General features: G+C 39.1%; 1 protein-coding gene and 2 long non-coding RNA genes across 3 annotated transcripts; 2 read left to right on the forward strand and 1 right to left on the reverse strand.

The window, feature by feature from the left end:
• The first annotated feature begins 2,440 nt into the window (after nucleotides 1-2,440).
• On the forward strand, nucleotides 2,441-4,298 carry LOC111949045 (uncharacterized). Its single transcript, XR_013650682.1, has 3 exons — nucleotides 2,441-2,654; nucleotides 3,815-3,891; nucleotides 4,038-4,298. It is a non-coding gene; the product is annotated as an uncharacterized LOC111949045 (long non-coding RNA).
• A 1,387-nt stretch (nucleotides 4,299-5,685) lies between these two features.
• glula (glutamate-ammonia ligase (glutamine synthase) a) lies at nucleotides 5,686-8,791 on the reverse strand. Its single transcript, XM_004079261.5, has 7 exons — nucleotides 8,602-8,791; nucleotides 7,871-8,055; nucleotides 7,625-7,786; nucleotides 7,277-7,423; nucleotides 7,073-7,200; nucleotides 6,782-6,981; nucleotides 5,686-6,696 (listed from the first exon to the last, which is right to left on the reverse strand). Exons 2-7 carry the CDS (start codon nucleotides 8,034-8,036, stop codon nucleotides 6,384-6,386), a joined length of 1,116 nt encoding a protein of 371 aa, XP_004079309.1. The 5' UTR covers nucleotides 8,037-8,055; nucleotides 8,602-8,791; the 3' UTR covers nucleotides 5,686-6,383.
• A 5,064-nt stretch (nucleotides 8,792-13,855) lies between these two features.
• LOC144986826 (uncharacterized) lies at nucleotides 13,856-16,983 on the forward strand. Its single transcript, XR_013650668.1, has 2 exons — nucleotides 13,856-13,918; nucleotides 15,059-16,983. It is a non-coding gene; the product is annotated as an uncharacterized LOC144986826 (long non-coding RNA).
• The last annotated feature ends 8,584 nt before the right edge of the window (nucleotides 16,984-25,567 follow it).

Consider the following 25,567-nt stretch of genomic DNA (forward strand, 5'->3'; position numbering starts at 1 on the left):
ACACTGGTGCCAACCTATAACCACCAGGAGCAATGTGGGGTTTAGTGTCCAGTGCAAGGACACGATCGAAATGTCAACTGCTATACCTCTGGGTCACAGCCTCTCTGTAAACCGAGAGCTCTCAGTTATAGGTGTCGAGAAGGGGGGAAGCGGTTGCAGAAGTAGATGAAGAAATACTGTTAGAAAAAGAATGTATTTATTCACTGGGAGGTCCACAAGCTCCCTGCTCCCAGCGCTCAGCAACGGGGAGGGGAAGGATGGGTGGATTTGCTCGGCATCAACTGTCCCGCTTCCAAGAATGAACTACTGCTGCTCTGCAAAAACTATGGCCTGAAAAACGACACAGGATTTTTGATTCAGGCTAAAAAAAAACAGCATCATTATGATTAAAAGACCACTGAGAACACGTTTAAAAGTGCTCCAAAATATGATGGGAGTGGGTCTATAATGGATGTTTCCTAAACCCAGAGGAGGACACTTAACCGGCTTCGTTTCTCTCTGTGTTTTTCCCTGATGACATATCCAGAGCTTTGCTTCATCCTTTTAAAGTGATATAAATCAGGATTTGCTGACTCTGATAGACTAGAAGTAAAAAAGTATCTGCTTCTGTTTGTTGAATAATTTGGCAGTGCTTATCCTTTAAATCAGTTTCTGACTCACGCTAAATCATTAGTACTTTTGAGGCACAAATAAATAGGCTTTCCAAGCAAAGGGGGCTCTCATTTGGAGTTCACAATGTTCTGTGTGAATGAAGGAAATGAGGACTGACAGGCAGCCGCACATCCGCATGAGGTGTCATTCAGGATCTCAGCACACGTGTGCATTTGAAGAACAGAGAGGCTCATTACAAACGTGCAGCGGCTATACACTCACCTGGAGTGGCTTCAGATCACACAGCTGAGCACGAATATCATGCCATCACAAGCACTGAATCAAGAATTACTCTCGGTTAGGGAACAGGCGCTCAAAATTAGACCACACTTCCTAAGAATAACCTCTAAATCACACAGGGCCTTACAAGTCCAGGAATAAATGACTTGTTTGAAAGTTATAGCTTCGCGTCAGACTTTGTGTGAAATTTAGATACAAGATTTCAAGAAAGACAGACGTCCAAGTGACAGTTGACTTGCAGCAAAATCCAGAAAAAGGTGTCCTCTGTGGTTTAAAAAAGGTGGCAAGGCTGCAGAAGACTCAAGGGTGTCTAGCTCTGCACAACAAGGAAATAAAATCATAATTGTTTAGGTTAAAGTACAGAGATGCCCAGTGGACTATTGAGCTGCATTAAAACATTATCATAGTGGGCGATGGGGAGTTTTGGCATCCCGTAATCTGAGTAATGACAACGGATGCCAAGTGTGAGCAAAGGTGGAGCCAACCTGGAGACTCATCCACAGAAAAAGACATTCACAATCAAGAAGAAACTTGCCTGTAATTAGAAAAAAAAAACTTCAAGTGCAGGTTTCCCAGCGGCATGAACCATTTTGGGCTGAATTTTATATATTTGCGGTCAGTAAAAGAACAGAGTTCAGTAAGCTGGTGGGCCAACTTAGCTCCAAAAACCCCTTTTAGATGGGAACATCAATTTTTTATACAACCAGTAATTAATTATAGACTTTAAAACAAATTCAAAGTCACTTTTGATTTGCTTCTATGATACGTCCATATTATCTTCTGTCATGAATTTAGACTAATTTCCTTGCAGCAAGGCAGTACATATAATCATACTGCTATCCTTGTGCTTCATGATAGGGCACTTTATTTTATTTTCAAACCAAAACAGTTAAAGATTTAAATGAAACCAAACATGTAGCTCCACATGTAAAAGTCTAAATTCACAAAGGCACATAGAAACTCTATAGACTACCAATTTTTAAAGAGGTTTGGAGTTTTGTTTTTTTTCTTCTGACTCCTGTGTTCTGTCCTTGTTGTTTTAAGGTTTTTTGTTTTTTTTAATTATCAGACCAAAACACATTCATGTCTGGGACACTGTATTCCCCTTGGTGAACTGCGTGGTGCTCCCATCATGTTTTAACTTGCATCGTATTGTTTGAACAGATGGATGTGAGACCTACATGCATCTGGAAACTCTAAGAAAAGATAAAGCTTACTTCACTGTTTGTTTCTTGGTGCTTTTGTTGATTTTTTATTTTTCGTTGTGTTTTGTTGTGGTTTGAGATGCACGTTTTTATTTTTTAAACCATGCTACTGTGGAGATGTTAATGATCTCGGGGTCCCCCTTTTTTAGTGAAAAAAATGCATTTTGCAAATAAATAAAATAGCAATTGGGAGGAAATAAAATGATCTTTTCTGAGTTATATGCAAACTAATAGTTGCATTTGGGTATGTGAACCGTCTGCAAGCAGCTTGCATAATGTTTTATTCTGTTTCTATTTGATTTTTTGCGTTTTTTTAAATTGTGACAACGGAAAATTACAGGGAGCAGGGACTTGTGGGAGCCTGCAGGTCACCCTTTGTTTTGTAAGTTTTAGGACCGCCAGCAGGAGGTCATCGGGGGAACGGGGGGAGGGGAGAACTCCTTGTAAATTTGGGAGTTACTGATTTCTGGCATCTGGCCACCGCTCAGCCACCTATTCAAGTTATGGGAGTGAAGCAGCGCTGGAAGGAACTTGGAAGAACCTTTTGCGACGGCAGCGGTTAGTGAAGTAAAGCCTCAAAGGAACACTTTGTTGATTGGAAATTTTAAAACTCTGTAGGCCCGAAGCACAAAAGAGAGGGATTGACAGCGCAAAATAGATTTCTAACAGGTTTAAATGCAGAGTGTGAATTTGTTGGGATTTCTTAAATTCCTTCTTTCATCTAATCCAGGACAGAAACCAGTTGTTTTTCTCAATATACATTAAACTAACTCGTTTTCTTTTCTGTACAACCTTTTTTAACCTGTTAAACCCCTAAAAAAACAAAACAAATATATACATATATGATCTGCCTGAAAAAGGGTGAAAAATGTAAGCTGCTGCAGCACTGTTAGAATGGTGTCACTGTGCCATCTAAAGCCGGAGGACCAATCCCAGCTCAGGTAAGCTTGAGTGACTAAGGGGTTCAAGCATCAGCCCAATCACACCACAGCACTCAGCCAATCAAGGGTTCTGGTCATTCTACACTGTTTTACGAACTGAAATTGCTGACTGTGTTCAGAGAGAGCCTTTTTATGTAAACATTCTGCTGCATACCACTCAACCCCTGCAAGAAGAGATGGAGATCTTACATTTTTAGAACATGTGTGCATGGGTAAGCAGCTCCTGAGAGCATGCATGTGAGAAGGTAAATTACATGCATGGCAAAAGGGTAAAAAGTAACCCTCACTGGTGAGTTTTGAGACTAATTCTGGGTAGAATTAAATCACAATAGATGGGTTTGTGCAGGATTTTCTGCAAAAAATCTGCACCCCAATTCAAATATACAGAAACTCTACTCACCAGTCCCTCAGTAATGGGATTATTTAGGCTTTTTTTTCTTCCTGTGTAGCCTTGAGACAGCCTCGTCCTTCACTGAAATCTCCTTTTCATTTTCTGATGCAGCATTTTGCACAAGTTGCAGACAATATACCTTTCGATGTGTTTTTATAAAATCATCTTTTTGCTTTTCTTTACGCAGTTCAAGACTTCAGTGCAGAATTCTCTTTTTCTCTGCATCTCATTGTCAATGGAAGAGCCAGTACTGGTTTGAACCAGCATGATGTGTTACACAACAATGCAGCAAAGCTGAAGATGACATGCACAGACAGTGAAGTTGCAACCAAATGACACATACACCTTTTTTTTTGCTGTTCTGTTTGTCATTTTGTGGTCAACAGCTTAAAATGCATCACTTAAAAAAAACCAACAAGATGTAAACAAGTTCCCGGGCATTTAAGCAGCCGGATGTACAACTGTGAGTGCAGACAAGCTGACTAGAATCTTAAAGTTGTATTTGGCTGGGGGGGCTTATTAGGCCCCATTTCATTTTTCTCTCCTTACATAACATGTACATGTGTTTTTTCCCCTCCTTTTACTCCCACTCAACACAACAACCATCAGGATCCCGCCTGTACATTCCAGTGGTTGTCATAGCAACAAGGGCAGCATCCCTCTCCATCCTTTGTCCAGTGTTTCCCCATCACTTGAGCTTCCCAGGCAGGAGGATATGGATTCTGAATGCAAATCAAACTCCTAATTTGTGCTTCAAAAGAAAAGAAAAAACAGGAGCTGCTGGATGGATGTGATGAGGCAGCTTTCAGATACCATCACTGTTATTCCCCTCATCCTGGCAAGATGCTACATCACAAAAAACAAAAATTATATGTTTTTGAAGAGAGGTCTATCCCAAAGGATGAATTGTTGTTTTCCCCATGCTTTATTGTATGTGTGGTTCAAAGATCCCAAACAGAGACTGCACTGGTGGGATGGGACACAGATGGTGAAAGTACTGTGTGTGCTTTTGCAGTTTACTTGTGAACCTTTGGGTTATACTGTGAATCCTGGGCACAAATGTTGCAGTTAGTGAACTTACGTGTATATTTCTTATTTAGTGCAGTTTTAAACGTTCTTTTTTGTGTTTCAAAGAAGGGATTTTTGGACTTTTAACAAAAGTCTATGGGAAAGTCTGGGAAGTGCTTCCATAAAACACAGTGGGGGGGGGGGGGGGGGGGAGGGGGGTGTGTTCCTGGATTTCTAAGTGGCAGCTGAAAGGAATAAACCAAAACATATCTACAGAGCATTTTCTGGCTTCAGGGCAACTAAGCATCATCTGGCACGGGACTGAAGCAACCCTGCGCTTTGTGATTGGATACCTTGTGTTAGGCGAAGCCAATCAGTGTGGGCTTTCAGAATGTGCTGTAAAAGTATCTGGGATATAGGGGAAAGGTCTCAGAAGAAAACTTCCAAGACCCATCCCCCTCAAGAAAGGAGAGAGCACGGGGTACATGTTTACGTCCCATAAAAATGGGACATTCTGAGGCACGTGTGAGGTATGTTGAAACCATCTCCTTCTGTGGGGAGAACAAAGACTTATCAGTACAGTTCCAGTTTTACAGTCTGTTTTGAAAGGTGTTTTTTTTTTCTAGCTTAAAGTTTTAATAGAAAGTTTTAGTTACTGGTTTTCCTCCAAAACAAAGTCAGGTTGTCAGCTTTACTGTCATCTCTGACAGGACTTCTGGGAACTTTGCCCTAAAGGTTTTGCTGTGCGAGAGTATAATAATCATCTCGTGAGCACACAGTTTCTAGTTACAGCCCATGAGGCTTTGAAAACAAAAAAACTAGTCAGAACAGAGCTGTTGAGCATCTAGCAAAAATCTAAACTGGTTTGAGAAGTCGGCACATGCTGCCAAATAAAAATAAAACGTAAGTTCTGTTCTGACATTTTAAGATTTTGGCTAACGGCAAATGCCAACTCCAGTTTGTGCAGCTTCAGCAAACGTCGGCAGTCTGTAAACACCCATGAGAAGTTAGTGCACCCAGCTTGAGGTTGAACGTCTGGGTTTGGGACACAGATTTTTTTTTCCTCAGTTACATGAAAATATAGCTAAAAATTGATTGAACAAAAAAATCAAATATGTAATTATTTAAGATTCTAGATTTCCACACGAGGAAAAGTAAAAAAAAAAAAAAAAAGTCCATCCAGTGTCTGCATAGTGGTCTCCGAGAATAAAAGCAACCTAACAAAGAAATCAGGAGTCGTGCAGCAAAGTTGTGATAAAATAAAAGTTTTAAATGTATCAATAAGATCACCAAGCATAGTAAACTTGATGTTTTTTTTAACCAAATCAGATGCCTTACAGTATCATAGTTAACAAAGGATAAAACTCCTTGAGGAAAATCTACAAAAAAAGAAAAATAATGGCATTATAGACATAATCCAACACATAACTACATCTGGGTACAGACATTTATAAAGTGTACCATACAAGGTGACCCAGTGTGTAAGAATCTGAAGACAAAAATTACAATTTGAACAAAAACAAAAAAAAGACACTTCAAAAAATGAGAGCATTAGTAACATTGACGACTCAATGGATGAAACGTCAGGACAACACAACAGTACATGAGCTTGTCAGATTTAAGTTACACATGTTGTCCCGCCTTAGCAGCTCTACTTTGTTGTGTCCTTGTGCTTCTTTTCATTTTAGTCACACACGGACAAAGAGGAAATGATATGACACGAGCTACAAACTTGTTACAAAAAGCCCAATCCCTCCTAAACAAATACCCTGATAAAACCAGTTCATAGCTACCAAAAATCTCATTATTGTGTCTCTTTTTGAATAGCCACATCATTAAGGTGTGAGTTCTAATTATCTCAGTGAAGGAGACAGGAGAAGGAACCGTACCATTTAAAGAAAAGGTAAAGTTGGGAAGGCAGTGGAGATCAGTTTCTATGTTATGAATTTAGTAATCTGTTGGTTCGTCACCCTCCTCGCTCAGCAAACAGGTACGAATCAGTGCTTCGGTCACACCGTACGGGTCACAGTTGGCCGAAGGGCGGCGGTCTTCAAAGTAGCCTTTCTTCTCCTGACCAACGCTGCGAGGAATGCGGATGCTGGCTCCGCGGTTAGCCACGCCGGCTGAGAATTCATGGATGTTTGATGTTTCGTGGTGACCGGTGAGACGGCGTGCGTTGTCAAGGCCCCCTTTGGGATCGTAGGCTCGGATATGATAGCGGTGTCTCTTCCCCAGTTTCTCGATGGCATCTTCAATAGCCCTGAAAGCAGATGGGATGGTCAGAAATGTAAAAATACTTTGCAAAAAGGGAAAACTCAGCCCACGCCAAAGTTCCCACCACTTACTTCAATCCTCCTTCTTCCCTCATCTCCTTGGTGCTGACGTTTGTGTGGCAGCCTGCACCATTCCAGTTTCCTGGGATGGGTTTGGGGTCAAAAGAGGCAACGACGCCAAAATCTTCGCAGACGCGGTGCAGGATGAAGCGGGCCACCCACAGATGATCACCCATGTCGATTCCCTCACAAGGTCCAACCTGGAACTCCCACTAAACAAAAAGAACACAGGAAATGGTTCATAAGGGACTCCAACAACCCCGAAGCTCAAACTCAATCCTTCCAGACATGTTTTCTTTTTACCTGAGCAGGCATCACTTCTGCATTTGTGCCACAAATGTTGACTCCAGCATACAGACATGCTCTATAATGGGCCTCTACAATATCTCTGCCATAGGCTTTGTCAGCTCCCACGCCACAGTAGTATGGACCTTCAATGGTGCAAAGTGTTAAACGACCCTACCAATGCACCAAGAAGAATAACACACGAAATCTTCAGCTGCTCACCTTGTGGTCCGGGGAAACCATTTGATGGCCAGCCAAATGGATGCCCGTCTGTGCCCAGGATAGTGTACTCCTGTTCCATGCCGAACCACGGATGCTGGTCTGTCACCATGTCCATCACCTTTTTACAGGTGATCCGAAGGTTGCTTTCTGTAGCAAGAATCAACATTCAAAGTCAGTGCCACTGCTCTGCAGCACACTTTCAAAGCATTACAATTATTTCCAGAATATTTACGGAAAACTATACAAGTTTTAGCTTCTAATAAAACGAGTGCACACGATTTCATGTCAACTGTAAAAGCTCACATTGAAGTACTGAGTTTTTATTTTATTTTAGCATTTGCTGATTACCGGCAGGCTTTCGGTTGTATTTCAGGACTTCACACAGCACCAGCTTGTTGGGGTCTTTACGAAATGGATCACGAAACATAGCCGCAGGAAGGAGATACATGTCACTGTTGGATCCCTCAGCCTGGTAGGTACTGGAGCCGTCAAAGTTCCACTCAGGCAGATCTGCAAACCCACAAATGGAGAAATTAGTTAGAACTCCATCAAGCAGCCCACAGTTTCAGGAGGAGTTTGGATGCGGCTGCTTACCTTCAATGCTTTTGGGCTCAGAATCTAGAGTCCTGGTTTTGCAGCGGAGCCCCTCACCGGTGCCATCAATCCAAATGTACATGGCTTGGACCTTCCCCCCCTGAGGTAGCTCCATGTACTGCTGTTTAACAGCTTTACTCAAGCTGGCACTGGCAGACACAGCCATCTTAATTGTTATAACACACCTGAGAGTCAGAGCAGAGATGAGGTTGGAGACATGCTGTCCAGTGGATCACATGTTGCATAACAGAGCTCGAGGTGCCGCAAAAGCACCACCATTGTTATAGGTTTAACGAACGGGGAGGGGGCGAAAAAAACTCCACATGAGGGAAAGGTCCGTCCGGTAGCAAATAGAAAGGGGGAAAAAACACCGTTAAATTGATCTACTTAGCTGTCCGTAGAAAACAAAGTACAGAGCGGCGACAAAGAACTTGAGGCGAACGCATCCTCAAGCCGACATGCTGCGTTCAGACACCGTCGTAATCGGGAATACCGACGCAGTAGCAACGTTGCATCATTTCTTTTTTCCCCCCTCAAAATGAAATACCATAAAAAGCGACAACCTCCCAAAATCCGAGTAATTCCAGAAGTGGTGACTCAAAAAATAAAAAGTTTCGTCATAAAAACGTTAAGTAACAATGAAGAGTTAGTCTACGAGTACGAGCGAAACGTAAATCGACTTTGGAATCCCCTCGGATGACTTAACCATAGAAGGAAAGAAGAAAAGTTACCTGGAAAGACGAGAAAATCTATGTAAAAACTAAAGGACAGCCAGGTCCAGTGTTTGGTTCTAAGTTGGTTCGCTAGTGTTTCTCTCATTCTCCGGTATCGACTCTCCAGTTCCAGCTCATTTATAAGACCAGGAACTGGGAAGGCTCGTCTTTGATTGGTCGCCTGTTTGCCAAGCCTAGTATGGCAAGCCTATAGGGCTTGAATTCCAAATCTTCATATTCATCTGACTTTTCTCAGCATTGGACTTCTATTGAACGCCAAAAACTAATATTTCATATATAAAATATCTTGAAACAAAAAGCAATTTAGAAGGTTTCAGAAAGGAATGTTCACATAAAAGAGCTATATCCAGTTGCCACATAATTCTAAACATCACAACAATAGAAATGAAATCATTGGTACATGATGTACCAAAATGTCTCCTGGTTCAACTTCAATTTCTGTGGTTGCTGTTTGTTTTACACAATCCCTTTCTTTAATTGATGGGTGAGGCTTTCTGAAAATTTGATGTTAAATAGATTTAGAGTTGTTCTGGAAATAAAACATTATTTACATCGTTTCCTCAAAGGTCCTAACAAATTTTGTTGAAGTGAACCCAAAGAAATGACATGAACAACTGCCTAAATGTATATATGTTTTAAGAAGCTGTTTTCATAAATCTCTTTAGAACTTAAAATTTTAACAAATAGGGAAACAACTGAACGTTTGCACCAGTTATTTTTGGATTTAGCATTTCATATTCATTGTTTCTTTAATAGAAAATCAAAAGATGGCAAAATCTCAGAAGTGTTTTTGCACTTATAAGTGTTATAAACATATATAGCATTTGAGCTTTTGACAAGTAGTATGACAAGTTGTGTGCATACACACTGGCCAATGGTCACAGGACAACTCAGAGAATTCAGATGAATAAAGGAAGGACAAGACAAAATGATGTCAGTGTGTCCTGTCAATGTTATGTAATTGGTCTATCCAAACCAATTTTACCAGTTCAACAAACACTGAGTTGGTCAAGTTTACACATTACACAGCTGGGAGCTGTGCGGCATTTTATCATTTGCAGAATTTCTAAAACACATTCCTCTGCAAACATTCTGACACATCTTGTTCTTTTTGTCCAGATCAGTTTTTAAAGGAGGGGGAAGGAATTTGTTTAAAACGATTATCAGTTGTACATTCCTTTTGTTTTTCCTCTTTTTGTAGTTGTACTGGGCCATCTAGTGGACAGACAACCAAAGAGCATGGGATGGTAGATTCTGTTTTAAGAGACAGTATTCCTTTGACTTATCTAATGACTATCACAATACCGTTGCAGGACCTGATTGTAGAAAGTTGCCCCTCTTGTTGTTGTAATTTTCCAAATCAGAGTAAATTTGGATGATCAGTATTTTAACCCCTTCATGTCTTGAATTTATTTCCAATTATAGGAAAAAAATATTCTTCAGAATATTTTTCAGAACATTTTTTTCCAAATATATGCACGTTTTTTTTTGTCTGTTAATTAAGGGGATTTACGGGTACGTTGCAAGTCTGCAACATACGGCATGAAAGGGTTAAGAGATTTCCACAGTTCTGTGGAAGTTACATCCAAGCTGCAATCAAAAATGAATAAAAATGAATAGTTACTGTTGTTTAAAAGTAATCACTTACCTTACTACTACTATCTCAGAATTGTACCACATTACATGTCTCCTGTTTTATTTTTCAGTTACAAGCAAAGCATGATCTAAAAAAGTAAATAAACAAAAAACGTATTTTACATTTGGATTGGAGGGGTTATGGTTTAAAAAGGATAACTAGTCACAGTATTTTGTTAATAACTGGGGAAATTAAAGTACAAAAACGTTGGTCCAACTATTAGAATTACTCAGTTTAGTCTATTCTAATCAAATAAAGACTATGTTTTTTATTAAATGCAAAACAAAACTCAAATCGAGAACTTGATGCAAAAAAAAGAAAGAAGCGGAAATGTATTCACCATGGTCAAAAACCTCAGTACACACTGTAAATACAGTCAAAAGGAAATAATAAAATCTCAAAGTGATCGATCACAAGTGACTCTTGGCTGCTTCAAACAACATATTTTGGGTGGTAAATCTGTTGTATTACAAGAGTTACTAAATGAAAAATGTATTAGCAGAGCCTCAAACTACTCAAGTAATATGTTACTCTAATAGCTTTTAGTAATCAGTAACTTTCAACATTAGATTTATGTACGTATTTTTTAATATTCATTGCCAAATCCTTAACGGCACGAAAGAAAAAGGTTCAAAAGAAAAGTAGAGATTCTCAGGGATCATTCAAACCACCAAATTAGTTTATTAGTATATAGTGACTTAAAATTTTCTGTTTTATTTCATATTCAAATAGGTTATTCTGAAATAGTTGCTAAGTTTTAGAGAACATTTTGGTTGTGTCCGAATTCCTTCACTTCTCACTACATAGTGCACTATACAGTGTGTTCCACATAAAAAAACAGTGTGCATCGATGCCCACTAGACCGGCAAATACAGACCACAATGTATTACATCTGAACAATTTGTTCCAAAAAATGTTTGTAAATGATTTTTTTCAATAAACCATCAACATTTTTGTCTGCAGAACTCAGTGCATTTCTAAATGATCTTCACAAAACGCTCATATCAATGAGATTTTAACTTTGTGAAATCGATTACGTTAAATCCATAAAAAAAAGTAGTCAGCGTGGTGTCCGATTGTTTTTTTTTTACAGTTTCTCAGTAGTTAGGGATTAGGGTGGGACAGAGCCTCAGTCTGTTTATGGATTTGTCTTTCTTTGATGCTGTTTCTTTTTTCTTCTCCTTCTCCATACACTTCAAACTGTTTTAAACACCTAATACTGCAAACCACAGTCTCTCAGATTGTGGATTATTGGGTCTGTGAACAGTAGATTATGGGTTGGATTTTCAAGTGGTCACTATAATGTGTGATACACAACTAACAGGCATTAAAGCGATGACCTATAAAACATCAGAATGAAAAACAGACACCTGTCTAGACTGATGGCAGAACAAAATCCCCAAACTTCTTTGTCTTATATGGTTCAGAACATGCTGAAGCTTCAGTGCACCTCATTGTTCCTGCTGACAGCGAGTCTCCCCGTAGCTCTTTTGAAACCATTTGAGGTTTTCAAACACCATCCTCTTCAGGAATCTGGTGGCAGTCAATGACAGTTTCCCAGGTTGATAACAACTAAGATGCCCTAGATATGTTTGGGGTCAGTTGAGACTTTTTCTACCAATCAGCGCAAAAGTTTGTCTTCACACAACGTTGAAAAGGAAGAGTCGGCGGAGGAGTAAAAATAGAGCTGTGTTCTTTTTACTTGCAAAAAGGAAAATGTGTTTTATTTTTTAACAGGAAAGAGACTTGTTTTAATACTTTAATATTTCCAGTTTCTTATTTTAATATACTTAGTGTAATGTCTTGTTGCAATCTGAAAAGAAAGGATATAACAAATAAACAACTAAAGGAGTCCTCGAACTGATTAACATAACAAAATTTACTTTAAACTCTTAATATATCAAAATAGTCACCTTTAATGGATGCAAGACTTAAGAATCTACCATATAAAATGAATTTCTCTCCGGAAAGATCTTTCCAAGACTCTTTCAGAAGTTCCCTGTGGGTTTACTTTCACTCTTTGGACCAGTTTCTGGTACAAGCACCATATAGGCATGGATGTACCTTAGGTTCCCGTCTTTCAGAAAACAACAACAACACTTGTTAAGATGGCAGCCACCATGCGACATACGGCACTCACACTGAGCCATTCATGCACAAAATGCAGTCTATAAACTTAAAAGGGACCTACAGAATATGCATATTCTGTAGGTACTGAGTCAATTACCATATCAATGGCGAGCAATGAACATCACCCAGTGAGGGTCCTTAGGCAAGGCCCTTATCGCCACTGCCTCCCGAGCGCAGTTTGGCTGCAGCTCACCGCTCACCCAGGGGATGGGTCAAATGCGGAGACGAATTTCCCCATTGTGGGATCAATAAAGTACCAATTATTATTATTATTTATTATTTATTATATCACACATATTTTAAAATACTGGATTATAACATAATTTACTGAAAGAGGCGATCCTAAGGTACATCCATGCCAAATATGGTGATTGCTACCAAATGCACAATTAGTTTAATAACCGGTTCCGCTAAATATAAATTACCAATCAAGTGTAAACCACTGTGTTTACCCACCCCATGTTATCAAGGTTTCCATCTTAAGAACAATTTCTAGAACAGCCATCAAAGAGGTGAAAATTTGGTTCCACGGTTTGTTACATCAATTGTGAATAATGGAGGAAGAAATATTGTATAGGTCTGATGGAAATTGGCTTCATCAGACTAATCAAGGACTTGGGTGAGTGGTGAAACATTTCAATGAAGAAGATTTTAACCACTTATGTTGCTACTTTTCAACATAACATCAAATCCAAGACTCTATTTGATTTAAAATCAGCTTGAAAAAATAAACTTTAAAGACTGTTTTTTTTTATTTAATTGGAAATTAGGTCAGGTATAAAGCTTTTTTTTGTTTTTGGTCATTATATATAAAAGTGCTAAAAGTGGTATTCCACTGCAGTTCGCTGCGGTAGCTGTGTTTGTCAAGAATGCATCTCATCCTGTAAAACTTGCTAAACATCCCCATACCATCACACTTCTTCCTCCTTATTGGATGTTGATGTCACACTGTGGCACCATCCTTTCATCTTTTTAACAGCTCACAAAGGTTCTTTGTGAGAAACCAAAGATTTGAAGTTGTGATTCAGAAAAGCTTCTTCCAGTTAGTACTTCAGTGTTTTCTGGCCCTGGGAAGTCTTTTTTTGTTCTGGCGTCTCAGCATTAACCCTCTTGCTGCAGATCCTCCCGCCAATCTCGCAACTCAGTCTTCTCTGAACAGTTCAAACTGTAAAATTATTCTAAAACCACAGTTGATAATAATAATAATAATAATAATAATAATAATAATAATAATAATAATAATAATAATAATAATAATAATAATAATAATAATAATCCTGTCATGGTTTGCGTTTCCTTGTATTGGTTTTTGCGCTCCGTCTTGTTTCTGTCATGTTTGAGTTCTGTTTCCTGTTTTATTTTGAAAGGTTTACTGTTCTGTCATGGTTTTGAGTTTTACTTCCCTAGTCCCAATCTCTCCTGATCATGTTCACCTGTGTCTTGTCAGTGCTGTTTGTATTTAAGTCTTGTCTCTGCCTTCCTCTTGTGCTGGTCTATTAACGTCTCATCCCTGACTCCCTTCTGCCATGTGTTCATGCTATGCCCACAGTAAGTTTAGTTTTGTTTTCCTGCTTTGCAGCGCTTTTTCTTAGTTGAATAAATCCCTTGCCCTAACTGTGTGCCTCCTGTCTCTGCATTTTGGGTCCTCCATGCTCACCAGTCCCCCCCAACCTGAAAAATCCATTTTATTTAAAAGCGTCTTTTCAAGGAACTCAAGGATACTATACAAAGCAAAGGTCAGCAACTTCAAAATATTTAATTAAAAACACAATAAAAAATAACTGACAGAAAATCAAAAGTGAATCAGAATGAAAAGGCAGAATTAAACATGAGATTTGAGTTTAGATTTGAAAGTTGGTAAGGAGTCTGGTACGAAGGTCAGGAGGGCGGAAATTCAGGGTTTGGGAACCCAGCAGCTGAAGGCTCGGCTTCCCATGGTAACGAGTCTGGCCGGAGAAGCAGAGAGCTGAACATAGGAGGAGGAACAACGGAACGAGAGGGGGTTTTGATATGAAGTATTTCGGAAAGATAAGGAGGAGCCAGGTTATGGAGGCCCTTAAAGGTAAACAGCAGGAGTTTGAATTTGATTCTGGAGGTTATGGGAAGCCAGTGCAGCTGGAGGAGATCCGGGGTGATATGACTGAAGAATTGGGTTCTGGAGATGATGCGGGCAGCTGAGTTAAGCTGTTCTTGAAGCTGTTCTCTTGTGAGAACAGAACAGCTCCATCATGCAGCTGTTAAATTTCAGAAACGTGTCCTCTGGTTCAGTCGGATGTCTGCCAGACCTCTTCTTGTCAGGGTTTTCCAGAGTTCTTGAGCACCTTTGACTGTTAGAGAAGCTCTGCTCACTGACACATTTCTGTGAGGAAAGTCCACAAAATTTCCATGTTTTATTTGTCTGTCTCTCTTCCACTAGTTGTTCGGAATTTTTTATTTTATTTTGGAAACTTCACACTAATTTAAGTTATAGAGAAGTTGGAGAAATATAACTGTAAAGCTTGATTACTGTAACCTTTTAATGTTTATACATAGCTTTAATATATCAGACTATTCTCTGGCAAGGGTGAGTTTGCTAAAATGTATTTAAACCTCTTGTAGTTCACAATTGACTTTAGTATCATCTCAAGCTATTCAACGCCTTGAATTGGAACAAAATAACCATCCATTCATCTTCTGCTGCTCATCCAGGACCGGATCGGGGGACCTCAGACCAGCCGCTTCACACTCTGCCGCAAACTGCTCCAATGCATGTTGGAGGTCCTAGCTCGATGAAGCCAACAAGACGACATCATGTGCAAAGAGCAGAGAGGAAATCCTGTGGTCCCCAAACCAGACTCCCTCTGGCCCCTGGCTGCACCTAGAAATTCTGTCCGTAAAGATTATGAGCAGAACCGGTGATAAAGGGCAGCCCTGCCGGAGTCCAACATGCACCAGGAACAGGCCTGACTTACTGCCGGCTATACGAACCGGGTTATACAGAGACCGGACAACCCTTTATCAAAGCATACATAACTGTAATAACAGATGAACTGAAATTCGATCCCCTAAAGTTTTAAACTGGGTTTAAACTGTGTGAGATCCAGATCAAATGTTCACTGTAACTCTCTGTTCAGTGCATCTAAACATCTGTTTTTACGTAGATGACCCACAAATCAAGCGTGTATTATTCCAGCAGAGGGCAGCAGCTACCAATTTAAACTCATGACTGAACCTGTTCCTGTTATTAGCACGTTGGTTTTCTTCCATATTAAGCCCATTTTTTATGATGAGAAAACGACTTCTTAAAAAACATTTTAAATCTTGTGAAAATAAACCTGAACTACCACGGTTGGGTTCAGTGGTTTCATACTCGTCATCTTAAGTTATCTGTCTATTGAGGAGAGATTTATGAAGTCTGAGGTATGCCTGAAAGATTTTTTTGACCTCATGACTTTTTTTTGTTGTTCGAGCCGTAAATTCCCAGAAAGGAATTTAAATAAACTGCAAAGTCTCTCCTCCAGACATTATGCTTACCTCCTGGTTTGCAGCTCTGTCACTCAGCATAGATGAATATCCCTGCACACTCTTTACTCCCTCACCCCACTCAGCCTTTAACAATTAAGCCTTAACCCCTGAGCTCCATCTCTTACCATATATCATCTTGCCCCCTAAACCACAAGACAACACTCCACCTTAAAAATTAATAAGGCTGACAACATACTTGACACTATTTCAATGCCCAGCATGTCCTCTGTGACTCATCAGCTCAGCAGTAAATCAGGCCAGGAGTAGCCTCCAGGGATCGCGTTTCTCCAAAGCGTCTTCAAAGAGCGGGAGCACCAATAACCAAACAATTACCAATAACACTCATTTCCATCCCAGAATAAAAGCAACTGTTTTGATGAAATGTAACAGGGAAACGAGCTGTAGCTGCTATGCCTTCACTGGATTTTTTTCTGCATGTTCTAAGCCATCAGTGAGGGTGAAGGCAGAGGCTTCATGGGTTATATTTAATCCAACCTCGCTGTTCTTTGGGATAATAACTTTTTTGCTCCATTTCAGGACTTGTCTGTCATCTTGACATGGCAATATCTTCCAACTCTACTGTTTCATAGTCAGTTTCATTTATTTCCAAATACCATTTCACACCCTGCTGGCTTTAACTAGGTATTATACAGCATGTGGAGAGTCTGCTGCAGATTGAATCGTGACACAGACAACAACGTTTCTGGTGACAAATAGGAAAATATTGTAAGTTACAGACTTCATAGGCTTTTTTCTCTCTATTTTTATCAATCAGTTTTATATGGCATGTTTGCATTTAGATTGATTTAGTTACTCGTTATCTTGAAGCATGTGCTGTTCTATTTTATTTATATTTGTGAGCAGCATTAATGATAGTTGTCTTACAGGTAATTTTGGCCACTTTGCCTTCCACATATATAAATACAATTATTTTTTTCCTCTGAGGACACACATGATTTTGTTTCATTAAAAATGTTAAATAATCCTATGACCTGTTTTGGAGAAAAATCTGGTAAAATAGGCTCGTACGAATAATATTAGCTAAAATGTAAACTGTTTTAGGGACTGCTTTTTGGTGAAATACTTGGTAACACTTTAGAATAAGATTCCTTAACATACAATTTATAAAACATTGACAAGCATTACAGCTTATTAACTCTGACAATTGCCTTTATAAACAACTTGTTACCATTTTATAACGCATTTTTGATAAATGATGTATAAACCAAATTAACTATGCTTGTTGAATTTATTCTCAAATCTTATTTGAAGCTTATTAATACTTTTAATGGCATTTGTTAGACGTCCATCAATGTTAATAAATGACACATTAGTAATGGTTGTTAAGGTTTTGTAAATTGCTTTTTTTTTATTATTCTAAAGCAAAATACTTTTTCATTTATTGACCAGTAAAGTCAGACACATGTTTGAAGAAGGTGTCCTATATTTAGACTTTTTAAAACTCTACTTACACAGCTGTTAAAGGCAATCTCATCATGAAAATATTCTAATCAAAAACGTATGATTTTTAGTTGTATTTGTGTTTTTTGTTGTAATTGTATTTCCTGCGGTGTTCCTGCACATGTCTTAATTTAAGGAACTGTATTTTTAGCCTAGAAATGGCATGTTTACATCTGCTGTTGTTCTACACAGATGTTCATTAATATGGATCGACCCCATCAAATAAACTCATAAACCAAACTGTTTTATTCATAAAGACTTGGACATAAAAAGAAAAAGAGCTATTATTCTTTATGTCTATGTCCAGAGCCCATTTTTGATGGAATTTAATTATTTTCCTCTTGAATTGACATTTATTTTTGGCATTTCAACTGCAAAGAAAATTTTACCTGAGGTTCAGTAAATGCTTCTTAAATGTCATCTTAGACTAATGATATGCGCTGACTGTCAATTCAGTGAAGTATTCTGACCGTAAAGCTGCACGGGTGTTTGAAGGTCAGCCTTAAAGACTGTTTAGAGGATGCTCCAGTTACCTCCTGGCAGAGATAAAAACTATCGTGTGATTCTGCAACAAACGCAGAACACTGTGATCCAGCCAACTATTTTGTGGAATCACAATCTTCTCATTCTTGTCCCTTTGTACCTGTGAAATAAAAGCAGCCCAAAAATTAGGATGAACAATCCCATTTTTCTTACATGAATCACTTGCTGGCTCTTCCACAGAAGTGAAATTAAGAGCTAGAGATGTATCTGTCACTTATTTGCTCTTCTTTGGTTTTCGCCCAGCTAACGGGCACAGGGGGCTCCATCTGGATGGATCACCCATGGATTTGTGTTGCCAGTAGGTGGTCCTGCCCACGGCTTGGTGGGTGAGTGTGGTATAGTCCCAGCTGCCACTGTCACTGACATATCAGAGCTGTTTATTAAGAGGATGACAACTCTATCAAGCCCCATAAGCGGGCCCTCGTGCACAGGAGTTCTTTTGTTACTTTCAGGGAGGGTGTCATCAATCTTGCTGCCATGCTACTCTCTTGAGCTGTTGATGGCAAACACGATTCCTCCCTTTCTGCCTGGCCTCTCTCGCCTCGCAGTCTGGATTCAGGCGTGGTGAAGGGGATCGGGGAGATAGTAGGACTTTCCCCGAGAGTGCCGCTTCTTGACAGGCGACAGAGCGGACCGTTTGGACACCAAGGGTGGATATATGGGACCATGTAATGAAAAGACGTTGACAGGACCTGCTTGCTCTGTAATGAAGGTCCTCTCGAGCTGTGAATGGATACACACATCCTTCACGGTTTTGTCTCCCTGCCTTTTTCCCAGAATCAATCTCATCCATTTTAAGCTAAAAAGAAGGTGTAAAAGAAGCAGCCCCGTGACAACCGTCCGCAGCGTTCAACATTGTGCGTCGTCATCGTGGGTGAATTTTCATTCAAGTTTATCTGGAGCCACTATTTCCATCTAAATCCCGTCTCTAAATGTGCAGCAAAATTTTCACCTTTCATTTTCTGTCAGTGTTACTCAAGTCTGAGTGTGGCTCAAGGAGACTATGATGTATGTACTCCACTTTAGCATTGACTGAGGTCACAGACTCCATAAATGTCTTGGACAAGTCTGATATTTTAATCTCTTTTTAGTGAGGGGATGTTGGACCTTTGCCCAATCAATACACAGGGCAACAGCCTTGCCAAGATATCTCATGGTAAATTTTCATTGTTCTGTCTGGAAGCAGAAATGTCAACCAAAAACAAAAAGCTCAAAGATGACACTGAAATATGATTGTCTGCAGTCAAAAATAACCTTCATTTATTTTTACCCAGAATCCTCTAATGAACACAGGAAAAAAAAAAAAAAAAACATGCCAAACACAAAGAGGGCAGAGTGGCACCTGAAATCTCCCCTTTTTTCCCCTCTCAAATCAAATCCAAACTGTTTAATTTATCAGTCAACAAAAGCCTAAAATGGTAGAGAGAGAGAGGGGGGGGGGGGGGGGGTTGTGGAGGTGGTGTGCAGCTTTCTTTGTGAGCGCACACAGCCAAAAATATCAAAACACTCTCTCACATTAACATTGCTAATTTGTTTGCCAGTGGTTTCCAAGGCGCCGAATAATTGGCTGTGAGATATTGTTTGTTCAGGTGTTCTGCATAATTGAATTCTGTATTGAAATACTCCGGATGAATGTGGAAGAAGTACTGAAAATAGTGCGCTTTGTGATACATTTTCTTTCAAACGGAGTGATTGGTGTAGATTAATTCTCATCCCAATAGCGACGAGTGATGATTGCTGCGCATTAATTTTCTGGCTAATGTACAAAGCACACACGTTTTGAATTACAAATCAAGCCGTGTTCATCCGTTTCAAATTAACGTCTGGTTGTTGAAGCTCCTTTTGTAGATTATTTTTGAGGGGGATAAGGCTTTCTTTGCTCGTGGTGACCTTTTGAAAGTCGCAGATTGGTTTCACGCACCCATTATTTCACCAAAACACTGCTTTTCTCATTGTTCCGCAGTGAGTTGGATGCTGATAAGCCTCGGAGGAAGTTTTCCGCTGCTGAGCTGGGCCCACTTGCACATGTGGAAGTGATATAGCATCCAGCTGGACACATGTGTTGACAGAGTCGGGTGATGTATTTGATCATAGTTAGTCGTGAGGAGGGTCTTGGTTGGGTCTGATTCAGCCAAGCAGTGCTGACCTAACGCCTTGACTCAATCAGTCACCTTGTCCTCCCCTTGACTCCTCACCCCCTGATCCTTCTCTCCCACCCCAATGGACCCAAGAAAAACAACTCGACTGCTTGAGACCCTCCCTGCCCTTAAAGCCACGTCCCGACAGAAATAAATCACGGAAGAAATCAATGCTTTGTTCTGTTTTCCAACACTTTTCAAACACAGACTTTAAACTATGAGCTGCATAATCATTTCAAACGACAAAACCCCTCAATAATGGTTATAGCACATGACTCACTCAAGGAAAATCTAGTCCGAACAGTTTCAGATAAAAAAAATATCTAAAATTAAGAAAAAAAGTTTTTGTGATAGGAATAAAAAAAAATTGGCAGCAAAAAGAATCAATTTTACGTTCAAAAAATGACAAAAAAGTGACAAAAAATAAAAACTGAACTAAAGCTAAGAGTGGCATTGTACAGCCTGCCACCCTAGCAGCACATCACAAATTCATAAATGGCGGCTTTTCTGTTTATTTTATCTCCATAGCAACAGTTTTATTTAAGTGGTGAGAAATGTGTCTAAATATCTTTTTGAAGATGAGTCAAAAGGGAATTTTTGGATTTCCTTGCCAACTGAGGTTGATTGTTAACCACACCCACATTCCTAAAATGTTCATGGCATATGTCATATAACTTTGTTGAGCTCTAGCCAAGAATGTGTGTATTACATTTTCACAATATTCCGGTAAAATATGTACGACTATCAGGAAAATGCCACTTTTGCGAACTCACCAGGCTAATGCTGTTCAGAATCTACAAACGTTAAAATCAACAATTCTTCCCAAAAATTATGAAGGAGTTATGAGGCGATTGATCAAAAATCCCTATGAGTTTAAATTTGTAGAAGATACTAAAATACAATTTTTAGGAGGACCTGGCTGCAGACATCAACAGCCAGAACCAGACGTTCACCCATATTGCTCAAAAATAACTTTATTTTAACTACTAACCCTAACACTTATGGTTTTTCCTGTTTTAAGCATTAATAAATGTTTCACAGTTGCGGTCAGGATTAGGTCAAGTTGTATAATTTTTGCTTTCCGTTGATGATGTCAGGTGTCATCTTGTCTGCAGCAGGGTCCCTCTCAATTTTTGGGGAAAATTCAATATGGCGGCCTCTTCCCAATGTCAAAGATATTTTCGTTGTGGTTGTAGACTTAACCTGTTGATGTCTGTTTAAACATAGCTCAAAAAAGTGTTCTTTTGTGCAATGATGCGAAAATTGCCAAATTTGACACTTTTTGACAACATGGCCACCAAGACATAGGTCCAGTGGACATCCCATAATCTTTCTTTGGATATTCCTGACACATGTCTTTGGTTTCTTCACTTAATTTTGAACTTATTCTTTGAGTTCTATAAGAAAGCTTTTTTCTTGGAGACTTCTCCCACTGTGATGTGATTGTTTTTGGGAGGGTGGTGTTGGGGGGTGGTTCACTATGCCCAAAATACATTTTTCAGCAGGTACTAGGTGCATGCAAACTTTGGTGAGTGTTTGAGGACGTGGCAGGGGCAATTTCCCGCTCAAACGCGCACTAAGAAAGAAGAATTGCAAAAATCAATGTGGTCCTTGCAGTCCAGGACTGCTGTGGGACACAATGAAAATAAAAAAAGTCATACTTTTCACACTGAGTTTAAACGTAAATCCAGTTTTAAATAAAAGACCATACTGGGTTTGCTATGCCAAAAAAATGGAAAAGAAATTCGGCCAAAAAATGAAAAAAAAAAAAACTCCGTACATAAGATAAAAATGTTCTACTTGACTTTACCAGAACATCAAAACACATTTGTACATTTTTTAACAAATTCAAGTCAAACTAAATGCTGTTACTGCTAGGAGCAGAAAACTGGCTCATTCACCAGCCGCTCACATTTGTGCTGTGCAGGGATTCTGGTCCACTCCCGTCACATCATTGAAGTTTTTGGACGTTGTTCAGCTCCTTTAAATGTCCCATCACAGCGTTTCTCTCAGTTTGATGACTTTGACTGGACCACTGCGACAGCTTTTCCTCTTTTCTGCTGGTGTATTCAAGGGGTCATTGTCCTGTTGTTTGATACAATTTTCTCCAAACTTAAAGCAGTTGTCAGACTTGCATTTGACCTTTTTGCAGGCTTCTTTGGGGGGGATTTGAAGGAGGACTACTGATGTGCTTTGCACTTTGGTTTCAAGTTTTCAATGGACCCAGTTCCAGATGTGCTGTGGTTGTTTCGGATACAGCTTTTTCCAACTTAAGCTTTGCTTTTTTATTCATGTATAGAGACGTTTTTGCTCCCTGAAAACCATGTTTTTGCAGACAAATCAATTTAAATAAATTTTTTTTTTATTCAACTTTTATTTAACATTTTCAAAATGCAACATGTCACAGTTGAAAGGAGACCTTCAGTGTCTACTTAGCTTGACCTGCAGGTGAACCTTTGCTCCTTGTCTATTCCAGGGATGATTTGTAACTGTACTGACCATTTTCAATGTTTCAAACTTTTGCAGCTGTTTTGACCTTGTTATGTACCAATTCCCAGACAAATGGGATGCAGCAGTTTTAGTTTTATCTAACATTTTAAGAATATAAACTAGAGATCCTCACAAAGGTAAACTTTTGTGGTTGATGCCTACTTTTTTTTCATCTGAATGGAGGCACTATTGGAGTATCCAGGATAGGACACAGTTTTTTTATTTCAATATTTCAAAAGTGTTAAAAGGACCTGTTTTACTCTGTTTGGATTTATTTTGAATTCAGTGCAATAAAATGTTTTGACAGGTTTTTATGTAAATCAGACATAAAAAGCTTTGCTGCTCATCATGAGTTTAGATTGGGAGTGAGAACAAACCTGCAGTTAAAACCGCAGCCTGTTCACTTCATGCATGAGCCGCTCAACTGTCAGACCGTTCTCAGCTGGTTCTCAGCCAACTTGCTGCAAGGTCCAGTGGAGAGCTGGAAATTGGCTGAGGGAGGCAATTCCAAGTGGCTCCTTTTTGTCCTACAGTCAGTGAATAAAATATTGGACCATAATTCACGAGCTTCAGATTTGGCCAAAGCTCTGAAAATTGAAAATAGTTTTTTTGACAGTCGAATCAGAAAAAACATTACCTGTTCGTCCCAAAAGCACACTTTTGTGGGATTGGGCGTCCTTGATGTCTTATAGCAAAGTAAAAAGCATAAATGCATCACGCTAATACCTGCAGGTCTACCATATATTATCATACTTATTTATATAGCAAAACTTTGCTTTATACTTAAGTTGTGAATTCACACTAAAACACTGGAAACCACCTTGCAGCATGCTTGAAATGTAGTTCCTTCACAGTAAAGCAATTGCAATGCTTGTTTTCACATGACAAACTTGACATAACATTTAAATTCAATTCACACACCCCAAAAATGTTGGTGGTACCTAAGGTGCACATATATAAATATATATCTCACATTAGACATTTTGATTTTGCATTGGACTTTGATTGCAGACAATAGAATTTCCCATGCTGATATCAATTAAGTTAATTTGATTTATCTTGTGACTTTACATTTAAGTGATTAGGGCTGAACTCAGGTGTGGACCAAGATACTTGTAGTTATTTGGTGAACTGACGTGGCTCTAGGTACCTATGTTTGGAAATAATCTCCATCCAGACGTCAAACATTTGCTCAAACGCCAGGAAGAGAACATCACGTGTCTCCGAAGAACGCATGCAGATGGGTCTTGTGGTAAAAACCCACCAAATTTTTTTTATTTGGCAGAATTGTTGTTTTGTTGTTGTTGGAACCAGATTCGGTGTTGTTTGGGGACACAGTTGTCTAATTGTAGGTGGTCACTTTCCACCGAGAGGGATGCTTCCAAGCTTGATCTCCCAAAAGTGACATTTTTGTGAGCTTTGCAGGAGGACATGGCACTACAAAATGGTATTTACTTGACTTTCTCCCGCAGGCCATTGAATAAATAGATTGAATGGGGAAAAAAAAAATCTGTTCTTATCATCTTGACAAGCTGCAGGAAATGTGTACAATGTGAGGACTAAGGATAAACCAGCAAATGTGCATTTCTGTCTGTGGGTTGAGTTTGAGGAATAACATAGAGAAAAGTATCAATAGGCTGTTTTGTTACATTTAATTCATTTTTTCTTTTCGTTAATTCTTTTATGAATAATGATTACATGTGTATTATGTAAAAATGTAGGCATAAAATATATGAAGATTGGGGATGGGAATTGTAATGATTTTTCTTCTACTCCCTCCTTTTTCAAGCCCTTTATCACTTTCTGTTTGTATAACTATTTTATTTTGTGTTTGAAAATAAAAGGAAATCAATCAATCAAGCAAGCAAGCATATTTTATGAGTTTCTCTTTAATCCACAGTGTCATTCATTTTATGTTTTTACTTTGTTTTGCTCGTATGGGTTTGATTATATAAGCTTGTTTTTTCCCACTCCTTTTCAAGCAATAAATCAAGCTCTACTTGCCTTTAGTTAATGATCACTATATTTAATTAAGCAAATGTGACTTAAGTGTGACTCTGTTTTTTTTATCTATGGATTTAATCATTTCTGTAATGAGTTTGATAAATCTGTGTTACTGTTTTATTGTATTGACTACAATGTTTGAAATCAATCAATCAATCAATCAATTAATCTTAAATTTATGCATGACTTTGTTAGCACTGTGAGTGGAAAACATCAAGTCACTCCCTGCAAGTATTTGATGTATTTAAACAAATTTATAATAAAATAAACTAAATTGGTCAATAAGTGGTTCTAATGTTGTCATTGAATGCTAGATGGCTTCATTATTCAGCTTTATTACATCTGTCACTTCCCCAAAACTTACACTTTGATTCTTAAAGGGCCCCCTCAGCTTTTGTAGACTTTTTTTTTTTTTTTTTGCGTACTTGTGTTCATCAAGCTGGCCCTTGTGTGTACTCAAGTCTCCAGTCTGATAATCAGTGACAGAGATGTTGTAGGAACGTGACAGAGTTCCATTTGCCATAACTGACATCTTCATTCCATCCCTTTCCTTCTGCTTTTATTTATTCATTCATGTTATTTATTTATTTTGCAGCTTCCTAAAGTGCTGGCATCTGTGTTGTTTCCAGGCGGATACACCGCAGAGGACTGGGAATTTAGAAGATTGAGACAAGGCCACAGCAGCTCAGGCAGGTGGAGAGAAGTAAGAACTGTTGGAACAAGCACTACAGGAGGAGAGGAGAGGGGAAGACAAAGTGGGGGAGTGGAGAAAAAAAAAAGGAAATAGCTCCCTTGCAGAGTCTTTTGCTCTGAGTATTTAGCAGACAGGCTGTCATATTCTGGGGTTAGAGGCCACGATTGTATCGACAGGTTTGATTCGCTTGTGGTAAGTGAAAGAGTCAGAAGCCAGGCCCGAGCAGAAAAGAGCTCTGACGGAGAAACAAACTATAAATCACCACATGCATTAGTTTGCTGAATGAAAAGTGGAAGCAAAAAACACCTGCTGAAAATGAGGCCAGTCTTCTCAGAGCTTTATTGGCTCAAGCATATTTGCCCT

Source organism: Oryzias latipes, chromosome 17 (assembly GCF_053564925.1).
Source record: "Oryzias latipes strain Hd-rR chromosome 17, Olatipes_Hd-rR_3.1".
Taxonomy (NCBI): Eukaryota; Metazoa; Chordata; class Actinopteri; order Beloniformes; family Adrianichthyidae; genus Oryzias; species Oryzias latipes.

Bases quoted from the DNA above. Each gene is read 5' to 3' on its own strand.
- glula (XM_004079261.5), bottom strand. From the start codon at position 8,036: ATGGCTGTGTCTGCCAGTGCCAGCTTGAGTAAAGCTGTTAAACAGCAG. The intron at 7,787-7,870 runs GTAAGCAGCCGC...GTGGGTTTGCAG, and splicing joins TGAGCCCAAAAGCATTGAAG to ATCTGCCTGAGTGGAACTTT. The intron at 6,982-7,072 runs GTAAAAAGAAAA...CTTTTTGTTTAG, and splicing joins CAGAAGTGATGCCTGCTCAG to TGGGAGTTCCAGGTTGGACC.